General features: G+C 43.0%; 1 protein-coding gene across 4 annotated transcripts in view; it reads right to left on the bottom strand.

The window, feature by feature from the left end:
• SPTBN1 (spectrin beta, non-erythrocytic 1) overlaps positions 1-21691 on the bottom strand; it is a 202334-nt gene that overhangs the window by 70267 nt on the left and 110376 nt on the right. For all 4 annotated transcript variants that reach the window (XM_023512079.1, XM_012804019.2, XM_023512080.1 and 1 more), the window contains one exon: positions 2523-2674. In XM_023512079.1, coding sequence (XP_023367847.1) covers positions 2523-2674 — 152 coding nt within the window. The remainder of the gene's footprint in view (positions 1-2522; positions 2675-21691) is intronic.

Raw genomic sequence — 21691 nt, 5'->3', positions numbered from 1 at the left:
CTAATAACCTAAGTGCCTACCTAAAGCTTGCTCAAATTTAACTTAAATACTACTGAGCCAAAATCCACAGCAGGGTTAGGGTAGAATTGTCCGGATCGCTAAACTTTTTTTTTTGTTAAACTCTCCCCACCACCATAAAGGAGCTAGGTTTGAGAATTTATTAATGAAGTGAATTTGAACCATCTAGTTCCTCAGACATTTATCTACTATCTACTGCCAAGCTGCTGGTTAAATGCTGAGGCTAAAACACTGGCTGCTGGCTGACTGTTGGTGCCAGATAGAGGGAAAATATTTATGTTACTCAAGGGTTTGGATCAAACCCTTTTTGGTACAAAAAGCCCTGTTAATGTTATCTGATGATACACTTAGCTAGGGAAGCTAATTTACCCAGGCCTGGAAGCTCTGACCACCTCATTTGTTTTAGAATCTGAATATGCAAGAATCCTTTGGGGCAAACCCTCTCCTGCAGGGAGGGTCTCTAACTTGAACCTCTTCAGCCAAAGGCAGTGTGGTTTGTATACCTTCCAGAAAGTTCTATGAACCAAAACAGACCCCAAGGCAAAGAGGTTGAGAAGCTCTAGTCAAGAACAAGAGCTTTAACTCACTCTATGGTATCCGTATTTTTAGAATAAGAAAATTAATCAGACTGCCCAATCTATAATCCAGGAAGGCTGGGAAGAATGGGTAATAAAAGTTGAGGCATTTGGGGTTTTACAAAGTACTGTGTCATTGGTCAACAAAATTCCAGACACTCATTGCCTAAGAGGCTGGAGGCAGTAGCCTTCGTACCTTCTCATTCCCACTCTCCTAGGTCTCTGCGTCACCACAAAGAAAATTCCACAGCTAGCAAATACGGAGGAGTGAAAGGCACAGTACACACAAATGACACCTAGTCTTTGCTGGCTGTTTTTTTTCTCCTATTAATATTGTTTGTTGTCCTGTTCAGAGTAAAGGGCAATGGGACCTGAACCCATTTATTATGTGGATGATATCAAGGACACAATCTTCTTGGTATAAAAGAATTATGGGTCTTTGAAGGCGAACAATTTACTCCCGACATCCTAGAAGACTGGACCCTCTTGGACCAAAAATAAACATTCGGACTAATTCCTGTCCACATGACCTTTAATGATTTTTAGCTACTTTCAAAACATCATTAAAAAAAAAATCAATAAACAATCATGCTAAGTTAAACATTAAGAGGCAAAAAATGGTCAAGCAGTAGGGAAATAGTCTGATGATAAAAATTATATTAAAAGCTGCATATCATAATAATTCTAGCATAGGCTTTCAAACAAGACTCAATTAAAAAAAAATGAATCAAAATGCAATAAATGGCCCAGTGGCCCTCCCCACGCTACAGACCAACCCCCTCCACGAGACCATCTCGGTTTTGAGCAGGGGCCACCTTTATTTATCTATTTTGGCCCACAAACTCACAAGAAAGGAAGCAACAAGTCCTACATGCTCAGGGAACAAAGAGCATGGACAAAGCTCATGATAGTTAAAACAGCGTTTCACTATCTTTTGGAGATCCCGGTTGTCAAACAGAGGGCAAGGAAGAGAATACTCTTGACTCCATTTTCTCTCAGGCTCAAAGAGGCAGTTCTGTCTGTGGGCAATGTACACCCGAAGCCCCTCGCCTGCTAGTAAGGCAGAGGTGTGGGGCTGGCAAGCTACGAGGCGGAGATCAAGTTAAAAATTAAGGCTTCTGGTGGCCTTGCCAAGCACCAGCATCATATTTTCCTGGTGATGTCAGTGCAGATGTGGGCTCTATCCCTGGGCGGCGGCTGCTGGCTCAGCCCCCACCACCACCTATGGCACTGTATGCATGCTGGGAGAGTACAGCATCCATTCTCAAGCCAAGGCGAGACAAAACCTGCTGGGTCAGTCACGGTGACTGGTTTAAGCTTCTTTGGTTTAAGGTGCATAAACAAAAGTCAGATCAGAGAGGGCCGCTGCAGGTCTGGCAAACTGAATGAGGATAAAATTTTTGCTGCAGGCTGACAACTTCCCTGCCCAAAAAGTCAGAGTGAATTCATCAGAAGCTTCGTTCCTAAGGAGACGACAAAACACCAGCCTCTCTCTCCACCCCCAAAATAAAAAGCATGCAGGAAATGTCAGAGACTACTGAGTTCAATTCTTGCCATCTTAAGATGACAATTCAAATTTTCCAGAGAATCAAGACAAATTTAGAAAATATTCCATTATCTTGTGTGGGATACAGGTTCATCTTGGAGCCGGAGTCCAACTCTTGCCCTTTAAATTCCAGCACCATGCCCTGTTTAACAGGGACAGTAGCCAAGAACTTTGTGACCAGAGGCAGCAACCTCAGAAATTACCAGAATGAGGTTGCTTTATTACAGGTCAAGAACATCACCTAGACTCAGAACGTAACACCGGGGCTTTCACGAAAGCATTCCATTATCAAGAGTCTCCTCAAAAATTCCAATCATTAATTGGATTTCAACAGGAGACAAGCCTGATGCAAGGCACTCCACGACACCCCCCCCCCACCTTACCAGTCTCTCTCCCGAGAGGACCTCCAGCAGCTTGATGAGCATCCGTCCATCTCGAAGGTCAGTGTACAGGTCAGTGATGCGGCAGGACACTCGGGCAAGGTGGGAATTGACCCACTTAGTGAAGGTCTTCTTCTGCACGGCTTCGCGTTCATCTGCAAGCAGAGTAGAGCTCACTTTACCACCAACCACAGCAGCGGCAGTACCAGGTACTTGCCAGCAGGATCTGAGACTCCAGCCACAGGAAGGTCAGCAAAACTAAACTCTTATGAAACTGTTATGCTAGCTGCTCTTATCTGTGGTCATGTCTGAGAGTATGAGATGGTCACAGACTGAAGATGTTCAATCTAACATTTTTTTACTTTTTGATGGGTTTATTGGGACATAGGTTAAGGAACACATGTACAGAGACTTGTCCTAAAACACGTGAGCTTCTATGCATACTGCTAATAGAATAACCTTTGCTCTCTTTCATTTCCTGATGAAAAGGCAGCAGAAGCAGACTGGACTGCAAGAGGGTCCTTTGCAGTCCTGTCCAATACTATTTGGTAAAGCTTCTAACATACATGTTACAGCTATTACTTCTACAAAAGGTGAGTATGGGGAAGCCAAGAGCCTATGAAAGGATGTGGGGTAGAAAATCTTGGGCAACAGCAGAAAACTTATTTCCCTCATCTAACAAAGGACTAGGCAACACCTGACAAGATCAATGTGCTCATGACCTTGATATGCAATGACCCCTTCACCTGATCAGTCTCACGCACTGTAAATCAGAGATAATGGCAGGCAATATGGAAGAGTGGAAAGGTCCTGGACCAAGGGTTTCAACAAAAATGGGCTTAGATGCTGGATTCAGTCTCCTCTCCTATACAACAGGAGGACAACTATCATCTCCAAATTTCCACCATTCATTGAAAAGACAACTGCTGACTTAATATTTCAAGTCATCCTTGAAATATTATGAAGTTTTTCAAGGCCCAGTGATGAAGTTCTATCCAACTCAGAGCATAAAAATCTCAATACATCTGGCCAGAATTGGACCCTATCACATCCCATACTAATAGAGCTTCCAAAGTTCTTGCCTCTGCAGAATGTTCTAAATGCAGGCTGCAAAAGACCTACAATAGATAAGACAGAACGTGCCCTAGACCCAATCACTCACACTCCTGACTCTGCCCTCTACAGAGCCACCCTCTGCCAATTACGCACACCATTTCTAGTTCCACTAGCATGAATTTGTACCAAAAGAATTCAAGACCTGCTCCTAATGCAAACCCAAACCCACAAAGATACTTATATGTGAATATAAAGGAGCAGACAGCCCAACGTTTCTTACATATCTTAAAACACTGGCTGACGATTAACAAGCTACCCTTTGCTGATGGGGTATGTGCCCAGTGGCCTTAGGGTACTGGTTTCCTAGTCTGCCCAGAGGGATGACCATCAGCCCAGTATCCTGGAGGCTCTGCTGAGGCTTCCTCAACCCTACCCAGGGAAGGGAGTGAGGCAGACGCTGCACAAGCTTACGGCTGCCAACCTGGCAAGCCAGTCAGTGGGGCACCTGCCAAGAAGCCTGGCCACCTGCTGCAGGCTGCAGCTCCTCTAGGCCCATCCTATCAGGGCAAAAAGAGGGCCCTTCCCCAAGGACAAAGGCCAACCAGAAACAAAGGATCAAAACCAATAGGACTGGGGGAAGGAGAAAAAGCGGTGAGGGGCAGGCTGCAGACTGAAAAAGGAGCTACACCAACAACATCATCATAGGTCCCACAGAAAAGACCACATGCATTATTAATTGCACAATCATTGTGATGGATGGTGACTTTACTATAGTGACTCGGGGCGCTGCAATTTTTAGCTTAAAGTCGGCTGTTTTCAAAGAGTGGGGGTGAGAGCAGAAGACATAAGGCACATTTCACAGATGGCTCCTAGCAATGGGGGGAGTGCGACTCCTGATTCAAGTGTACTTAGGGTTAATAAACTTCTAAAAAAATTATAAAATCCTTTATGTGTTACACTGGAGATGGGAAATGTCTTTAATAAAGCCCTTGAAGGGTATCCCAGGCTGTTAAAAAGGGCTTACGGCTCAAAATTACCTACCACACCCAGCAAGATCAAAATGAAAACATGCTCGGATTAAAGTATAATGTTCCTAAATAAATAAGCACAACATATGCCCCCGAGCCAACGATCACTCCTTGGATAAATTTCTCATTAAAGGACACCCCTATCTTCTTTTAGGTGCTGACCTAACAGGGTCCTTTATGAGGAAACTCTGAGTATTTGCTTCAAATGACGTTAAACACACCCTCTCAGCCCCTTGTCCTACCTAAAGAGTTACAGCCCAGTCCCAACCTCCTCCTCAGAGAGAGGTCAAGGGCAAGAGCAGAGAGAACTGAGCTGAAACAAAACAGATCGGTACAAGGAGAGTTCCTGGGGGCTCCCCAAGTCCTCAGAAACTCAAGAGAGGAGAAAAAAGGAGGAAATGTCTCCTGCTCCCCCCACCCCCCACAGCTTCAGAAGCGGGCCCCAGGTGGAGCAAGCTGCTGGAAAAGCTGAGTAGGGTCTAACTTCCTCGGGCTCCACCACCCTGGAAAAGGCACGGAAGGTTCTGTCCTGGGACTGGACCAGAAACAACACCCTTCTAACATACGAGGGGCAGGAAATGGACTCCAGCGAGAGACACAAAGCCTGGCCAGCTAGCGTGTCCTCTTACAATGGAGCACCCGGAGAACAACAAACACTTCTGAAGCCGGAAAGAGGCAGAGGGAGGGGGAGATCTACCCAGTGGACACCCGGCCTCATCCTCTACTGCGTGTCCTTGGGGACTCCCGTCCTTTGTTCTACCCTTCCTGGGAAGGCACCATGACATCAGCCCTGCACTCCCTACCCAACGAGGCCAGGGAAGGTAGCCAGACATCTGAGGAGGAGCAGGAGGCCTTTGGCATGGACAAGGAGAGACAGCCCAGGAGTGTTTCCAAGCTGGAGCTGCTGTCACTGGGCCTGAGCTGCACAAAGAGGTGTGGCAGGAGCAGCTGCAGGAAGCCAGCAGACTTCCAGGCCTGCAATCACTCCTGTGATGTGAAAAGGGGAATTTACCAGCTCCATGCTGGTTTGGTCATTTAGGCTAGAGGTTCTCCAACAGCAGTGACACCAAGGGATGTACGGCAGCATCTACAGACTTGATGGTCATGACCAGGGCAGGGGTGCCGCTAAACATCCTACAGCATACAGGATGGCCCCCACAACAAAGAATGGTCCAGCCCAAATGTCAGCAGTGCCAGGGCTGAGATACCTTGGTTTAAATGTTCTGGGCTTCAACAAAACATGTGTACCCCTCAATATTCTGAGAAAAACAGACGACCATTCTGGGCTTGCATTTGCAGTGTCTCAGATGGCACTCCCCAGAGAGGGCGCCAAGGTCAGGGTGCTATACACACATCATTCTCTTTGTCTTGATCCTGATGGCCTGCGAGTCAGCTGGCTGGCAGCAGACGTGCCCTGCCTCAGGCCCACTCACCCCACAAAGGGCATGCTGCAAGGCAGGGAGCAGGCGCTGCAGCAGGCCAGGGACACCAGGGCCGCCAGTCTGATTTGGTCTGACAGTGGGCACTTCCTATCCCCAGCCATTTCCATTCCCCATTTACCTTTCCTGGGCCTGGTATTACTGTTATCAAGTCAAACCACATCTGCACTTCCTCCCAAAAGAACCTGATGTCGGCCTGGGTATGTTCCCATCCAGCCCTGCCCAATGCTTGGCAGGTGGTACCTCTAAGGCACAGGTACCTTTGCCCACTGCTCCCTGTGCTTATCTTGCAGTTCTGTTTGCCTCCTCCCTGCCATTCATTTTATTAGCATTACGTATAATAGGTACTCATCTGAAGGCTGCCCAGTATTGAATAAGAGGAAGCAAAGTGCACATCAAAGTGCCCAGTTCACTGTAATTGCTCTGAATTAGTTTCATCTCCCTTTCTCCAAAGGGAGCAAAGAAGCAGCCTCATTAATTCAACCCATTTGAGAAATTTACCAGGGAATCATGCAATCTCAGGGATAAGCAAGCTTTCAAAAGGCATCTAGACCAACCTTCTTTCAAAATCTAAAAATCCTTTATTAACATCCTGGGGAGGGGGGAATTACGTGTGTGTTTAATAGTTGCATAGAGAGAAAATGACTTGTTCTTTCTTTTTTATTAAAATAATAGTAGCAGTGACTGAGTACTTGCTACTGTCTCAGGCACCAATCTAAGCACAATCACCCCATGGTATCTGTGACAGATTAGTTCCAGGACCCCTTTGGAAACTAAAATCTGTAGATACTCAAGTCCCTGATACAACACAAATGCTATATAAATAGTTGCTATGCTGCACTTAAAAATTTATAGTATTTCTTATTATATATTTTTTATATTTTTCAAATATTTTCAATCCATAGTTTGTTGACTGTGCAGCTGTGGAGCCCACAGAGGGCCGACTGCACTTTACAATCCTCACAATGCCCCATGCGGTAGGAACTATTTAACTCTCCCAAAAGGCCCGCTCCAGAGCTGGGCATCTCGATCACTACAGTAATGGCTCATGTGCAACGTTATAAAAAGCAGATATCCATTTAGAATCACCTGTTATCTCATAATCCTAACCCATGTTTTGTGAAAGGGTCTGCTCTACCCTGGGTAACTCCACTGGTTGGGATGGTAGTTCCATCAAGACTAGCTCTGTCTCTGTGGCCCACTGAGGCTTGCCCAACCTTCAAACAACCCAGAATAGGTCTCTGCATCCCCTTAGGTAAAGGTCTTCAGGTTCTAAAACTCCTCATTGCCCCCTCTCTGCAGTGACTGCCCCCTGAGGTATGACACATGGGACCCAAGACCATCCCTGAGCAGCCTGGACATCACTCAGCAATGCAGTCAGGACTCGAGGCAGCTGCAGCACTGGCAGTCCAGAGATAGGAAAGGTAGGGACCGAGTGAAGACAGGGCAAAGAGAGCCAGCAGCCCTCTGTGGGAGGAGCTTGATGAGGTGGGCTCTGTGGCAATGCAGGAGGGGCAGTCAGGAAGAAGGACTCCTAACTGCACTCTCACAGTAAGCTTCTCAGGATCACACATTCTACCAAAATGTCCCTGGAGCCCTGGGAACCAGAGCAGCACCAAGTATGAAGACCCAGTCAGGTAAGTCTTTAGTTCCATGGGCTCCGAGATCTATTAGCCAACCAATGGTCAATGACAACTACTGAGAAGTAGGCAAGAAACCCACCCTTTAACTGAGGGGCAACATTTACATCAGCCTCCTATCCCTGGAAGGAGTGAATTATAAATTAAATGCTAAAATGTACTCCTTCCTGCAAATTGTATTTTGTAAGATGATGTGGCTGCAATAATATCATTAAGCACCTGAAAAGCAATTCCTATTTTCTCAAAACTCACCAGATCCTCACTAACTTCGCTCGCATTATCTCTAGCGAAACCCAAGTCTCAGTGCGATTAAAGGCTGCTCAGTGTCACCAGTAGTGCGGGGGGTGGGGGTGTCCTTGGGTGCTGCTGTCTCTCCCATTTCTTGTCTACTTCTCTAGACAGGTAAGAGGGACTGAAGGTGAGAAGGATTAAGATGCGTAGCTACACCTTCTCCATGGGTTCAGATTCACTGGTTTTTGTTACTGGGTTTCTGATAAATCATATGAAATTTTCAGAAGATGTCTTAGAAAAAGGGGAAAAGATATTTAGAGCTGAGAAATACATTTGCTTAGTGATTAAAACAAACGGATGTGAATATCCTTTTCATCATCAGCATCTTCTAAAAGCATATCGTCATCTGCCGTTTTTCTTTTTAGGGAATCATTATCGATATTGGAAGGCTGTAATGCTTCACTCTCATTTATTCTGGAGAATTTGCCATAACTGGAAAAATGAACACTGTGTTAGTGAGTCAAGTTACAGAACGTGGAAACACTGATTTATTATTACTAATGGTCACTAATGAACAGAAGAGCGTGTTATGGAAAGGACGGCACAGCATCCTTCTGCAGCACCCTCTGCGCACAGTGTCTACCACAATCACATTCACCACATGCCACTGCTCTGGCTACGGAAAGGAATGGGAGCCAGGGACGAAGGAAGGCTGAAGGCAGGAACCATCTCTGGATGGAAAACAAGGGAAAAAAGAAACAACCCTATTTGTTACTCTCCCAAAGACTGAATTTACACCTGGCTTAACAGAACTAACCTTTCTTCTACTTTTCCAAATAGGCTGAACCTGAGGGTATAACCCAAGAATATTTTCTACCAGGTTCTTCAGTTGTGTTGAGATAACAGCTTACACCCTAAGGCAGTAGTTCTGGACCTTCCCGATGCTACAATGTATTTTCATTGTTAAGAAGGGGTCATCACCCACAGGTTGAAAACAGACACAGGGCTAAGTTAGGTGCAGACTTGAGTTCAAAGGAGGAAAGAAAGGAGTTACAAAGAGGAAACAGAAAATCAAAATGAGGTGATGATGCAATCAGTCCCAAACTGGCAATTTAAAGCAATAATCCTGGTGGCTAGGTGACCACTCTGAAATTGAGAACATGAATAAGCCCCAATTTTACAAAGCACAGACTATATGGAGAAATCTTTGTCGAAGATAAGGTCTCTTGCCTGCAGGACAAGTCTAGCTCGGCAAAGAAAAGGAAAAGTTAAAAAATAATGAAAAGAAGTATTACAACGAAGTACAGAATCAGTTGCTAGCATGATTTTGATAATGTATTTTTGTGCATTTAGAAGAAAAGCTCACTATAGGTGAGATAAATTTTTAGTCAGTTAGTCTTCAGTTCCACAGACTCAGAGGTCTATTAGCCAAGCAATGGTCGATGAAAACTGAGAAATAGATAAGACATCACAATCAGGATGGTTTTAGGCCCCACCCACTATGTTACTATAGCCCCCCAGCCTGGTGCCTCTCCATTCTAATCCAACTTGAACATCATGACTATAGTCGTGTTCCCCAAACAGAGGTTTTTCAAAGTTGCACCACACTATACCAAAACTATCCAGAAGACAGTCTAAGTCTCTCGAACCTAGTAGTCAAGGATCCTGAGCACCCTCTCCCCCAAGGCACCAGCTTCCTCTGGGAACTTCCCCGAGGAAGCTGGAACCATTTTTGTGTTCCAACACAACAGGTCTCACTCATTGTGCTCTCAACTCTCACCTTGCACACTGCTTTTTCTCATCTTTGCTTACACCATTCTAACCTGGAAGGCATGTTCTCTTCTCTTATCTTTTCCTTTAAGACTCAGCCAAGATTAGCTCTTTTAAGAGGGCTTCCATAGGGTACCAGCCATTGTTTTTGGATGGGATGTGGTCTCTTATCTTTTTATTTTGTACCCTGTGCCCTATCTCTTCAATTTGTCTGCAGTTGCCTCGAGGGCCAGGACACAATTCTATACCTGGTTAGGGCCTTAGTGTACACACGGCATAGAAGAGGTGCATAACAAACATATGCTGAATAAATCAGAGAGCCTCCAATGCCTAAGAAACAGGTTCTTAATAAATCTGGCTGTTCCTGGTGGTCTCAATGAAACTGTTGAGGAGGAGACAAAGTTCAAATCACATAGACAGACCCTAAGCAGTTAAATGTTATCACTACACAGCAATAAAAACTTTTCACAACTGTTCCTTTGACTGTTCCTCAATGTCTGAATATGATAAAAATGTAATTTTGTGATAGTGTCTTTCAGATTAAGAGAGGTCCAAAGCCACCAACCTGAAATGTTTGACAATTTCTGTTTTGTTTTCTTTTGGGGTAATTGCGACCTCTGTGGTAAAGTTGCAAGACACAGAAGGGTGTAATTATTTTTAACAAATTACAACATTATTTTAACATGATCCAACAGGTCAACTGTCACAGGACTTAATGTATATTGATTTTAGTAATTTATCTATTAAAGTTCCATTCTTGAGTTGCTTAAGAAGAAAAGTGAATTCAAAACAAAAGAATATAGTAGTATGAGCACTCTGGGAGGCTGAGGTGGGTGGAATGCTTGAGCTCACAAGCTCGAGACCAGCCTGAGCAAAAGTGAGACCCCATCTCTACTAAAAAGAGAAAAACTGAGGCAAGAGGATGGCTTGAGCCCAAGTTGGAGGTTGCTGTGAGCTTTAACACCATGGCACTGTACCCAGGGTGAGAGAGAGCTTAAGACTCCTAAAAAAGAATGTAGTAGGGCAGAGTCCCCATATGCGCCTTAGCTTGAAAAAATAAATAAATCATTTCCCATGAGCAACATGAAAAATACACAGAGCAGGAAACTGGAAACAGGCAACTGGCTGTACTGATAACAGAGAATCAAACTTATCTTGAGGCAGCAAGAGGAAGGAAACTAATCTTTTGACTGAAGGCCTCCTATGACAGATTAGTCTCGGAGCCTTAACTTCATGTTTGTGGATTTGTATATAAATAGAACAAGAGTTGAAATATATTTCCTAAGTTTAACCATGTACAAAACACATGCAAACATCTGTTCTAAATACATGTGAAGCAAACATATAATTCCCTGCTAATACTTACAGTCTGATAGGCAGACTAGAAAACCAACTGTGACTTCTCTATGACCTTGCACCTGTGGTTTACAGAACTTCCTTAGTGGAGCTTCCACATGGTATTTCTTCTGAGCAGCACAGCCCCAATTTTGCCAACGTGGAAAAAGGGCACTACAAGAAGAGTCTCCAAAAAGGAGAACTACAATAATAACTGAGAAAGCAGGCTAAATTCCTGGGGCCTGCCTGCCTCTCAGGGTCATACTTCAAGTTCACAATCCACAGATGCCAAGACTGCAGAGGTAGCTGAGGTTATGCTGGGGGCTTCCCACTCTAAAACCAAATGGGCAGAGTAACACAACTAGCTTCTCTAATATGGGAGCAAAAGTGAGAACTGGTGTGAATTAACAATAGTGTCAAGTGCCACCGCTTTAAAGAAATAGGATCTTATGAAAAAAATATTCAGAAACTGCTCATGGTAATTTACCAGAAATAAGTGGCACACTCTAAAACAGCCTTTACACATAGGAAGCCACGTCATGAGCCTGCTACTCTGCTATTCTCCCTCTCTACAGGACAGGAATTGTAGCCAGGGAGTCAGTCTGGGTGAAGGATGAAACAAGCCCAATCTATGCCCCCGTGTGGAGGCTGTGTTAGGATTTTCACACACTGTACCTTGTTTATGACAACCTGTTATTTTTAACTAGGTAAGGAAACTGAGACACAGAAAGGTTTGCTGATCTGGCTGAGGGCATGCTGGTAGCAAAGGCTATGTCCAGAGTTAGAGCCCACATTACCTGGATGCTAAACAATCTCAATCTCCAGATCACACTACCATCCCACCCTGGCTTAGGACAACAAGGTATTACCTCCTCAGAACCAAAGGAAAGGTATCACCACCATCTATTCCAGGTCTGTCTCAGGGGCCTATAGCGTCTTTTTATATAGCCCAGGAGTTAGACTGGTTTTTACATTTTAAAAGGATGGGGGGGGGAATGATATGCCACAGACCCCCTATGTGGTCTGTAAAGCCTAACTATTATCTGGCCCTTTATTGATAATGTTTGTCTTAAAACCAGGAAACAGTATTAGTAATATTATTTGTCCTATACCCCATCAATCAGATTCCATTTTCAGATCAAAATCACCTTAGCAAATATGTACAAAGTGCTTGCTACGCTATGCACAATGTAACCCACTGGGTACCATTTTAAATTTCACTATTACACCTGTTGCCAGATTGATGCTCTGAGGCTACATGCATTTTCTGGTATGTTACAAGGCCTCTGCCCACATGCCAGGTCAATCAGGGGGTGAACTGAGGGTAACTTGTAATATCCTTAAAAGTTAGAAAAAGCATGGAACTGAATAGATACCACATCTTAAATTATTAAACTTACATGGTTACATGGCAGCATGCTAACACTAATACTACTAACCAGGAAAGAATTTTTTTTTAATATTTTAATTATTTATTTATTTTTTGGCCAGGGCTCAGTTTGAACACACCACCTCCAGTGTATGCAGCCAGCACCCAACTCCTTGAGCCACAGGCGCCACCCCCAGGAAAGAATTTTTTAAAAGGCAACAACCATGACAGGCACACTAAAGATAAAATTTTATGAAAGTAGTTTAATTGCAACATGTCTTCACACCATTTTTTTCTAAACAACACTAAATAAGGGGTAAGTATTACATTCTAAACCAGTTTTATCATGTAGCACAGAAATTCACAAGATACAATCCCACAAGAGCTAAGGGTAGACTTATTGTAGAAGCCCTGGGGTTAAGTTGAGGCAGTAATAGAGAATTCAAATTTACTACGTTTCTTTATTCATGCAGTACACTGAAAGGGGAGTTTTACTGTTCTGTGGACCAGGTAGCTAGTCTACAGCAATATATATTAAAAAATCACATAATGTGCTCCCTGGCCCTTGTTCATGATTTTCAATCTTCTCCAGGTTTCCAGAATTCTTATGGTCAAAAGAAGTGCAAGGAGGAAATAACAGAATTCTTTCACACACTGGAGTCATTAGACATGATTCTATTCTGCTCTACTTCAATGTTTTCACACAGATGCCCAAAGAGGCTGGCACCACCAAGATCACTATACCGATTTTAGCTGCTCATGACAGTTTCTGACAGTTCTCCCATTTAATGAGGATGTTAAACTTAGTAATTCCATTGAGTCCAAAAAAGCTAAGGTCTGAGGGACTTTCTTTATTTTTTAAAACCAGAGACATAGACAAGGAAGAAGTCAAAAGAATTGAAAGGCCACCACACAAAGCTCTCTACTTTCCGAGGGCAGTACAGCATTTACTAAAATAATCACTCCCTGAATGAATGAAGTCTAGAAGCTCCCACCTAAGAAAATCTAAGATAACACAGAAGTCCTGCAAACGAATTTAATCTGCAAAAATTTAGCATTTTGGAATAAAGGAAGTCACAGCAATGCTGAGTTATCACTTGGAACTGCAGAATTATAACATGGTTCTACTTACTGAGAAGAGGAATTACATTTAAAAACAAATGAATATAAACACAAAAGAATGTAAAAATTAGCTTCTGTTCTAAGGAACATTACAAATTAGTCACCAGTAGCCCCTCTGGTCAATGACTACAACCCACTTGCTGAAAATACCAGAGTAGAAAATGACAAACTAATAAATAAAACTGTCTCAACTTCCATGCCAAACTCCAAAGTTATGTTGTCTACTCAAGTAAGCCACAGACAGAGTTTGGGGAGAAGCAAGGGTGAGACATATCCAAACTGTACTTGGATTTCAGAAGTAATGATTGCGACAAGTCATTATTGTCATTACTGTGTCTTATAATGGTAAGAGAGTTTAACACTGTTTTCTAAATGATATCTCAGTGCTTCAAACCAAAACGTCACTTTTCACAGAGTCCTGCACATTCAGGAAGTAATTTACTGAATGATAGGCTCTGACTCAATCTATGATTATATGTTTAACTCAGCCAACTATTCTATTGCCTGAAAAATTATTCCACATAGAACAGCAAATGATACACACACACTAGTACTCAATATTTAGCCACAAAGGCTGTCCTGTCAAGGTTTTCATCTTGGGTTAATCGATCAGCCAACGAGCAACCATTTACTGAGTAACTACCATGAACCCCGGGAAGGACACCTAAGAGCATTAAAAGTTCTCTCTCCAAAAGTTAGTGAGCAATTCCTGTGAATTCTGGGAATTCTTGAGAATTCACAGCATTAGATAATTAATGCACACATTCAACTACAATGCCATTATTTTTAAGGTAACTTAAAATGAAAAAGAGAAAGTTATTACATCCAGGGTCAAATACTGAGAAACAATTCTGCTAACTTCCTTTGTGGCTTTCTTCAACCTCACCCATACGATAAGTGGTTACACAAGATTTCTTTCAAAGCCAAACATGGTTTTGGCGGGCAGATCCTGTAGGCACACAATGCCCACTGCATTGTGGAGGACAGAAAAATTCCAGGAGAAAATGACTGCTCAGATTCAACCCCACGATTACTTAAGGCAATGGGCAGAATGGCACCGTAGGATCCCTCACGCTAGTAAGAGGACAGGAAAATTAAGAGCTATGCTATTGTTTTTAATCAAAATCTATTTCGCATTAATGGGAACATTAATTCAAGCTTGAAACCCACTTTTATAGAAAACAAAGCATAAGGCATGGCCTGGGTTATACTGAATCTTCTTAGCTTAAAACTGGTCATTTATCTAAGTTCAATTTTTTTTTCCAAAAGAAAAAAGAAAGCTTTGCATAAAAGAGGGTATAAATGAGGAGATCAGTTTTTCTGTTCTATTTGTTTTGGAAACTTAAACCTCTTGCACAGTGTTGCTAAACATAAATGCAAATCTCTTCCCATAGAAGAGAACACAGGTCTTTGTGAAGTCCGCTGAGCGAGCACCGTGAGGAGGCCCCCCCCCCACCGCACTTCTTCCTTATCCCCACATGCAAGGCTTTATCTTCCACTCCAGTCAGGTGCTCCCAACAGGTGTGGGGGACTGGCTGTTTGTAGTTCTGCCAGTTTGGGGGTGGGGTGGGAGAGGGTAAACTAACATTGTCACAAGAGGAGTATTATTGCTGGTTACCTGGATACCGCCTGGGAAGCTTACTCTTCTAGCTGATTTGTTCTTCAGGGGCATTTTATTATTTAATACAGACCTTGGCTGCTTCTCCTCAACAGCCTCTATAAAGATAATGATCTAAGATCTGGGTGGGAAGGGCTGGAAACTGAAAGACATTCTTCTAGGGTAGCAGATAGCAATTTACTTTCATGACTAGGTGGGAATAGGTGAAAAAACTTTAACCCCATTCCTTAAGCTTGAAAACCTTTCACGTTCTTAAGGTGTGGAGAAACGGCAGCATGTGGCCTACTGGAAGGGAGGGTGGTTAAGTGGGAATATCAAACTCTTAAAATATGTTCAGTGAAACTTCAGTAAATTGACCACTCAAGGGACTGTTAAAAATTGGTCAACAGAAGAAGGTGGTCAACATCAGGAACTTCTCTGAGTTCACATGGTGCATGTCTCGTCCATGAAAACTAGGTCAACTTCAGAAGGTGGCCAACGCAGGGAGGCTGTCAACTACAGAGGTGCTACAGTATTTCCTCTACCTACCAATCACATCTATAGGTGTCTATGTTCCAGAAACACCTGTGCAAGTACACAAAGAGGTACACTACAGAACACAAAGGTATACACTACAGCTTTTAAAATAACCGTAAAAAAGAACTGCAATCACAACAAAACAGAAAAGACTACAAACAACTAAATATGCACTAATAGGTTTATTAGTTAAAAGATGGCACATCTATATAAAACACTTATGAATTAAAAATAGGAAGGGAAACCTGCAGCATACAGGCATGGGAAGGTAGCCACAGGTATATGTTATTGGATGCAAAAAGCCCCTTACAGAACAAGGTGTATGTTTAGTATAATCCTATGAATATACATTAATATATTTGAATGTAAGTAACCACATACAAAGGCAGGGAAAGAGGTTTTCAACTACCAACTGTAATTATCTCAAGGGAGCAGAAGCAAAGGCAGAGGCATTTCTACTTCTGTATTTATTTCTTATGCTGTTCGTTCTAATTTCTTTTTCTTCTTTTTTAAAGAGCAAGTATCCGTTCTGAAAAATTTAAGGAGCATTGGGAGCATTGCCACTTGAGGGAAAGTGTGAAATTCTTTGTTATTTGATAAGAGAACTGAGGTCCACCAATGGGGTCTGAGACTGATGGGAAGGAATAAAACACTCACTGGAGGCACACGAATCGTCCCAGGGCACCTTACAGGACACATGCCAATTGCTGTCCTCAGTGAGCACTCTAAAATAAATAACATGGTGCCCTGAATTTTCCTGTCTTTCTCCTGCAGAATACTAAATCAATATTTAACCTTATAAAATATTCATGAGCATAATATGGCCAACAAACATTAATACTTCCTTCTTTTAATAGATGGGGGCACTGAGGATATTAATTGAAAAAAAAAAGTGATATTCACTGAAAAAACACTAAGGTCTACAGCCTGCCAGAGGGGTGGTTTTCAAACCCTGTTTCCAGCAAGGAATGCAAAAGAACAAAGAAGAAACCAGAGAGCAGGTTCCAAATATTTTCTCATGTGCACTCTGCTAAGAAAAGTTCCCACCATTTACTGGGGTACCACCAGATGTCAAGTACAGCACAAGTGATTCCATTCTTAAAGAAGTTGCTGTACTGAGCAATGGTGCTGGAGGATTTACAGTTTACAGGAGAATAGGTGGCAACATAGAGGACCCAGGAAAGCACTGTCCCGACCAACTGACCAGAAGTGAGTCAAAGGGCCAAAGCTTAAGAGCTGAGGTCTGAGTCTCACCGATCTTATAGAACAGTTGCAGGGATAAGATGAGCAGCCAGTGGGAGTTAACCCCCCAGTGTTTCTGGTATGCAAGTGGGAAGGTGCCCTGGATATGGTCCTAAGTGATGGAGGACTTAAATCACAACCTCCCATATGTGCCCCATAGTCAGATTTACTGAGTACTTCCTAAGGCCAGGTATTCTGAGCATTCCACTCAACCGCATTTCATTCTCACCACCACTGTGTGGGGTAGATACTCAAATGTATTTTGCTTAAGAGCAAACTCAGATCTAGAGAGGTTCAGCAATTTGCCCAGCCACAAAGCAAGCACAGTCCCAGGAGTGTGACCCCACAACCTCCACTACTCTACAGAAATTTCTACAGTGAGGACCTTCAGCTACAACTGCAGTGAAATGGTGTTCAAGCCTGAATACTGAGTACGGTTCCCCCACCTAAAAGGAACACACCGAATTAAATCTCTTAATTCTAGACAATCCAAAACAGGGAATTTTACATGTTAATAATTCAATGTAGAAGCCATCATCAGAAAGAATCCCCCATATTTCTAAATGTTCTTTCAGTCCCTTGAAGGGAGGTCGCCTCTCTCCTGCCTGACACCTGGGAGGCGTCTAGTGTCATCAAGGACTCCTCGCTCTTAGACACCACTGGACCAGACCCAACAGCCTCATCGTCCTTGTTAAGCATCATCTTTAGCCACAGGGAAACATTCCTCTTTCTCATCCTAGCCCCACATTAAACTGCTTTTTCAAACCCTGGAACCTGTGAGTCAAGAAAGCTTGCTTTATAATGGTTTTTGCCATCATGTCTCTTAACAGATAAAATAACGTACCACTGCATCTGTTTTTAAACAGCTCCAAGGTAGAACCAAGGTACACATGACCAGACTTCCAGATGTGTTTCCTTTACCTTGGTTTCTAGAGCCACCCTATTCTGGGCCCTGATTATTACAGGTAACCGTGCCCCCACCGCCCACAGAGCAGGGCATCTGCAGCCAGGGAAGAGCAGCATGCCTGTTGTCTGGAATGGGTAAAGTCCTCCACTAGGATCTGGAGGCAAGCACAGTCATTAATTAATAAAAAATATAGCTTGGGGTAATTAGCAGCCGCAACAGAAATGTTTTGCTGAGCTTCCTCTTTTTATCTTGAGGCAGTTCCTATAGACAGATGCTCAGGATTAATGGGGTTTAATGAGACCTGCAGCAGCTGGCTAATTAGTCTGTGAGGAAGAGGCAGTAATGACAGGGGGAAAGGGTTTTACTCTTGTTATTAGCTCAGGCCTGGGACAGTGTTTTTAAACTGTGGGGTATACCTTCAACCTCAAAGTGGTCCCAGGGCAAATAAATAAAAAGGCAAAGAAACCAAAGCCTGAAGGCTGAATGCGGGTCCTCCTGAGGGCTGGCCTGCCTGTCCAGGAGGAGCGACCTGGAAGCCCAGAGGCAGCAGCAGCTCCATCCCAGCCACAGCCACGGTTTCCTAGAAAGCACCCCCAAATTCTGTCAGCACCAAAGGACAGTCAACATTTTGTGTGTCACTGAAGTCTTTATGGAGAGCACTCAATCCAGAGCATCCTCTCCCCCCCACCACTAAGAATATTCTGACGAGGGTCACTAAGGCAGAGAAGCACTTAATGACTATGCACAACCCCTTCACTTTGTAGCCTACACTTTTTGAGACAGAGACTCACTTTGTCACCCTGGGTGGAGGGCTGTGGCAATATCACAGCTCAAAGCAACCTCAAACTCCTGGGCTCATGTGATCCTCTTACCTCAGCCTCCTGAGTAGCTGGGACTGCAGGTCCCCACCACCACACTCTGTTAGTTTTTCTATTTTTAATAGAGATGGGGTCTCACTCTTGCTCAGGCTGGCCTTAAACTCCTGAGCTCCAGCAATACACCTGCCTCAGCCTCCCTGAGAATTAGGATTACAGGTGTGAGCTACCGCACGGGGCCTCCATCCCACACTTTACTACCATTAAATCTGTTAGGTGTCAATTAGCTCAATTTAGCCATTTCACAGTGTATACCTATTTCAAAACATGTCATCCATAGTATAGATACAACTTTGTCAATTCAAAAATCAACAAAATTATAAAAAATAATTGTTATGTGTGTATCTCACTTTAGTTGCTCCCAGGCCCCGTATTTTTAGAAGTATACAGTAGGAACCTAAATCTCCTTAGAATTAACTAGTTACTGGCAATAAATTTTCTATTCTGTCAAGGAACAATTTGAGAAGGAAGATTTGAGAAGAAAAAAAATTTTTTTTGTTATGGGTGAGAATATAAATATACTAGGAATACAACTCCCAAAATGCACACACAAATAAGCAGATGATGGTAATACCATTGATCCTCCCAATTCATAAGGCCTCTGCTTCAAATTGTTTTCCCAATAATTGGATGAATACATATAAAACAGGTTGTGAAGAGCCAATTGGGTACACAAAATGGAAGGTGCCCAGCCAAAGTGGGCCAGAAGCCTAAATGTTGCTGATTTGCTAAAAAGTTTCAGATGCTTTTTAGTTTCACACAAAATTCTACCTTTAACCTCTACCACTCAACACACTACCAAGGAACAACACCTCCTCTTTATATAATAATAAAGTCACCCTAGAATAACCTTTAAGTGGGGGTTTATTGCCATCACAGTCATGAAGAAGATACTCTGAGGTTCCAACTGACCACAGGGAAGCTCTAATGTTTTCTGTGCTGGCTTCGTCCCCCCAGAGGTCAGAGGCTGACAGACCCAGCCCCAAACCTCTTTCATATATGGCCTTATGGTAAGTGAAATGTGCCCGTTAATAATTTCCGTAAAGAAGGTCATGCAGGTTTGTCCTAGCAACACCAGAGACCAGTTCTCATCAGCAGCTTTTACCCTGGGAAAGGAGAAAAGAAACACCCATTCTAGTTCACCACAGAGGTCTGGGTTTTTCTTGTTTCCAAAGTCAATACAGTTAACTGCTGTAGGCTATTTACTTTTGGAGTTTTAGGATTTCTCTGTCACACTGTACTTTCTGACTAACAATAGAGTCATTTTAGTCTTAATGTACTGGCTAAAACTGGTTCCTACATTCTCACCAATTCTCCTAAGACTTATACGTAAACCCAAAGAGCAACAGCCAAGAAGTGCTGGGCCTCACAAAGGTACTTCTCAGAACTGCACACAGCAGATACATCTTCCTACTAAAAGACAGGACCATCTGCCACTGTGTACTTCGGCTATGTGGGGATCTGGTCTGCCCACAGTTGTGGTATCCACAGAGCTATCCTAACTCAGCAGGAAAACTGCTCACTGTGTTAACATTACTATAAAGACACAAAGTGCCCCTAATTGGGCCCTACCGTCCCTATCTGTAAGTATGAAAGAGTTCAGGTGTTTTCAGAAACTTATGGCCAGAGGTATTAGTTGGTTTACCTAAGTAATGGCCACATACTAGCTGTCATCTCAACAGAGTCCAATTTTTAAAAATGCTGGTTGACAACCTGGTACTGTATCCTCCCTCTCTGGGTGATACTCCTACACCTGAGGGGTACCACAGGTCAAATGCAAATTGTTACTCTTCATTTTCATTATGTGCCTGTCACAGCTCTTTCTACATTTTAGGTACATTGTGTCTCCAGGTAAAGGTAAAGGAGGTCGCTTGAACTATTTAAATCCATAATAAGCTTCAGTCTCAAAAGAGAAAACGGGAATATGGAACATACATATTCATAGAAGAATACTCTGCGGCACCCTCAAAAACATTTCTTGGGAAAAAGACATATGGCAGTGACACAGGATCTTTTGCTCTAGCAATGTCAGGCCTTCCTAAAAAAGATATTTACATTTTTCTGGACAGAGAGGGCAAAGAAAAGAACAAAGCCAGCATTCACTAACCTAACAATCCTGTGATCACACTCTCCGAGCAGCAGAATTATCATCTCACACACGCTCACATCATCAGGACACTCGCCTGGGCCAAATACAATCATTCTGGAACTAGGCAGGGTATTAACAATAAATATAATAAATGCTTCTCTGATGCCAAATACAGAACATAATGACCTGCAAGCAAAATGAGTTCGTGGTTTTAGGGGATAACAAGTAAGGATGAACTGGTGCCTCTTTTTGACTTGGGTTTTTATCTTGGCTATGGGGCAACTCAAAAGATGGCCTGAAAAGAAAATAGAAATAGCAGCCGGAGATATTTTTATTTGTTTTTTTTTTTAATATTTGTGTCAGCTTTCCAATGCTATGAAAGTCTTCACTTAAACCAGAAATAGGGATTATCTATTTTATTAGATAAATAAAACAGATATCTACTTTAGCGCTATTTAAAGAATAGTACAGAAGAAAAGGCTTAAATACACCAAAAAACGGTAAAGGTAGCTGGAATGTGTTAAGTCAAGAACAGCAGCAAACTCCAAGAATCTGAACTTAAGGTGTGGTTTTCTGGCCCAAACCCACATTCCCAGGTAATGCTTGCCTTTGACGACTGCTTCAGGGTTACCTTCTGCGTAGCCAGTGTCCAATGCCTCAGCAGGGAACACTGTACTTTTACCTCCAAAATTCTACTTCAAAATTCTACTTCAATACTACTAATAGTACCTTTCACTCCAGGTTCTCATATGTACATTGCAAATCATTTTGTATACTGGCAAAATACAGATCAAGAGAGTCTGTACTGTCAGCTGAGTCCTTTTCATTCTGCCAGAATCATCGAAGCAAACCACCATCAAAAAAGAGAGAAGTCTTTCAAGATAAGGCAAGACTTACATTTCACATTGCATTCACCATGCTGCCTTTTGTTACCA

The sequence above is a fragment of the Otolemur garnettii genome, unplaced genomic scaffold, assembly GCF_000181295.1.
Source record: "Otolemur garnettii isolate 467f Iridium unplaced genomic scaffold, OtoGar3 scaffold00024, whole genome shotgun sequence".
NCBI lineage: Eukaryota > Metazoa > Chordata > Mammalia > Primates > Galagidae > Otolemur > Otolemur garnettii.
The sequence above is the reverse complement of the archived record's forward strand: the minus strand, read 5'-3'. Positions and strand labels throughout refer to the sequence as shown.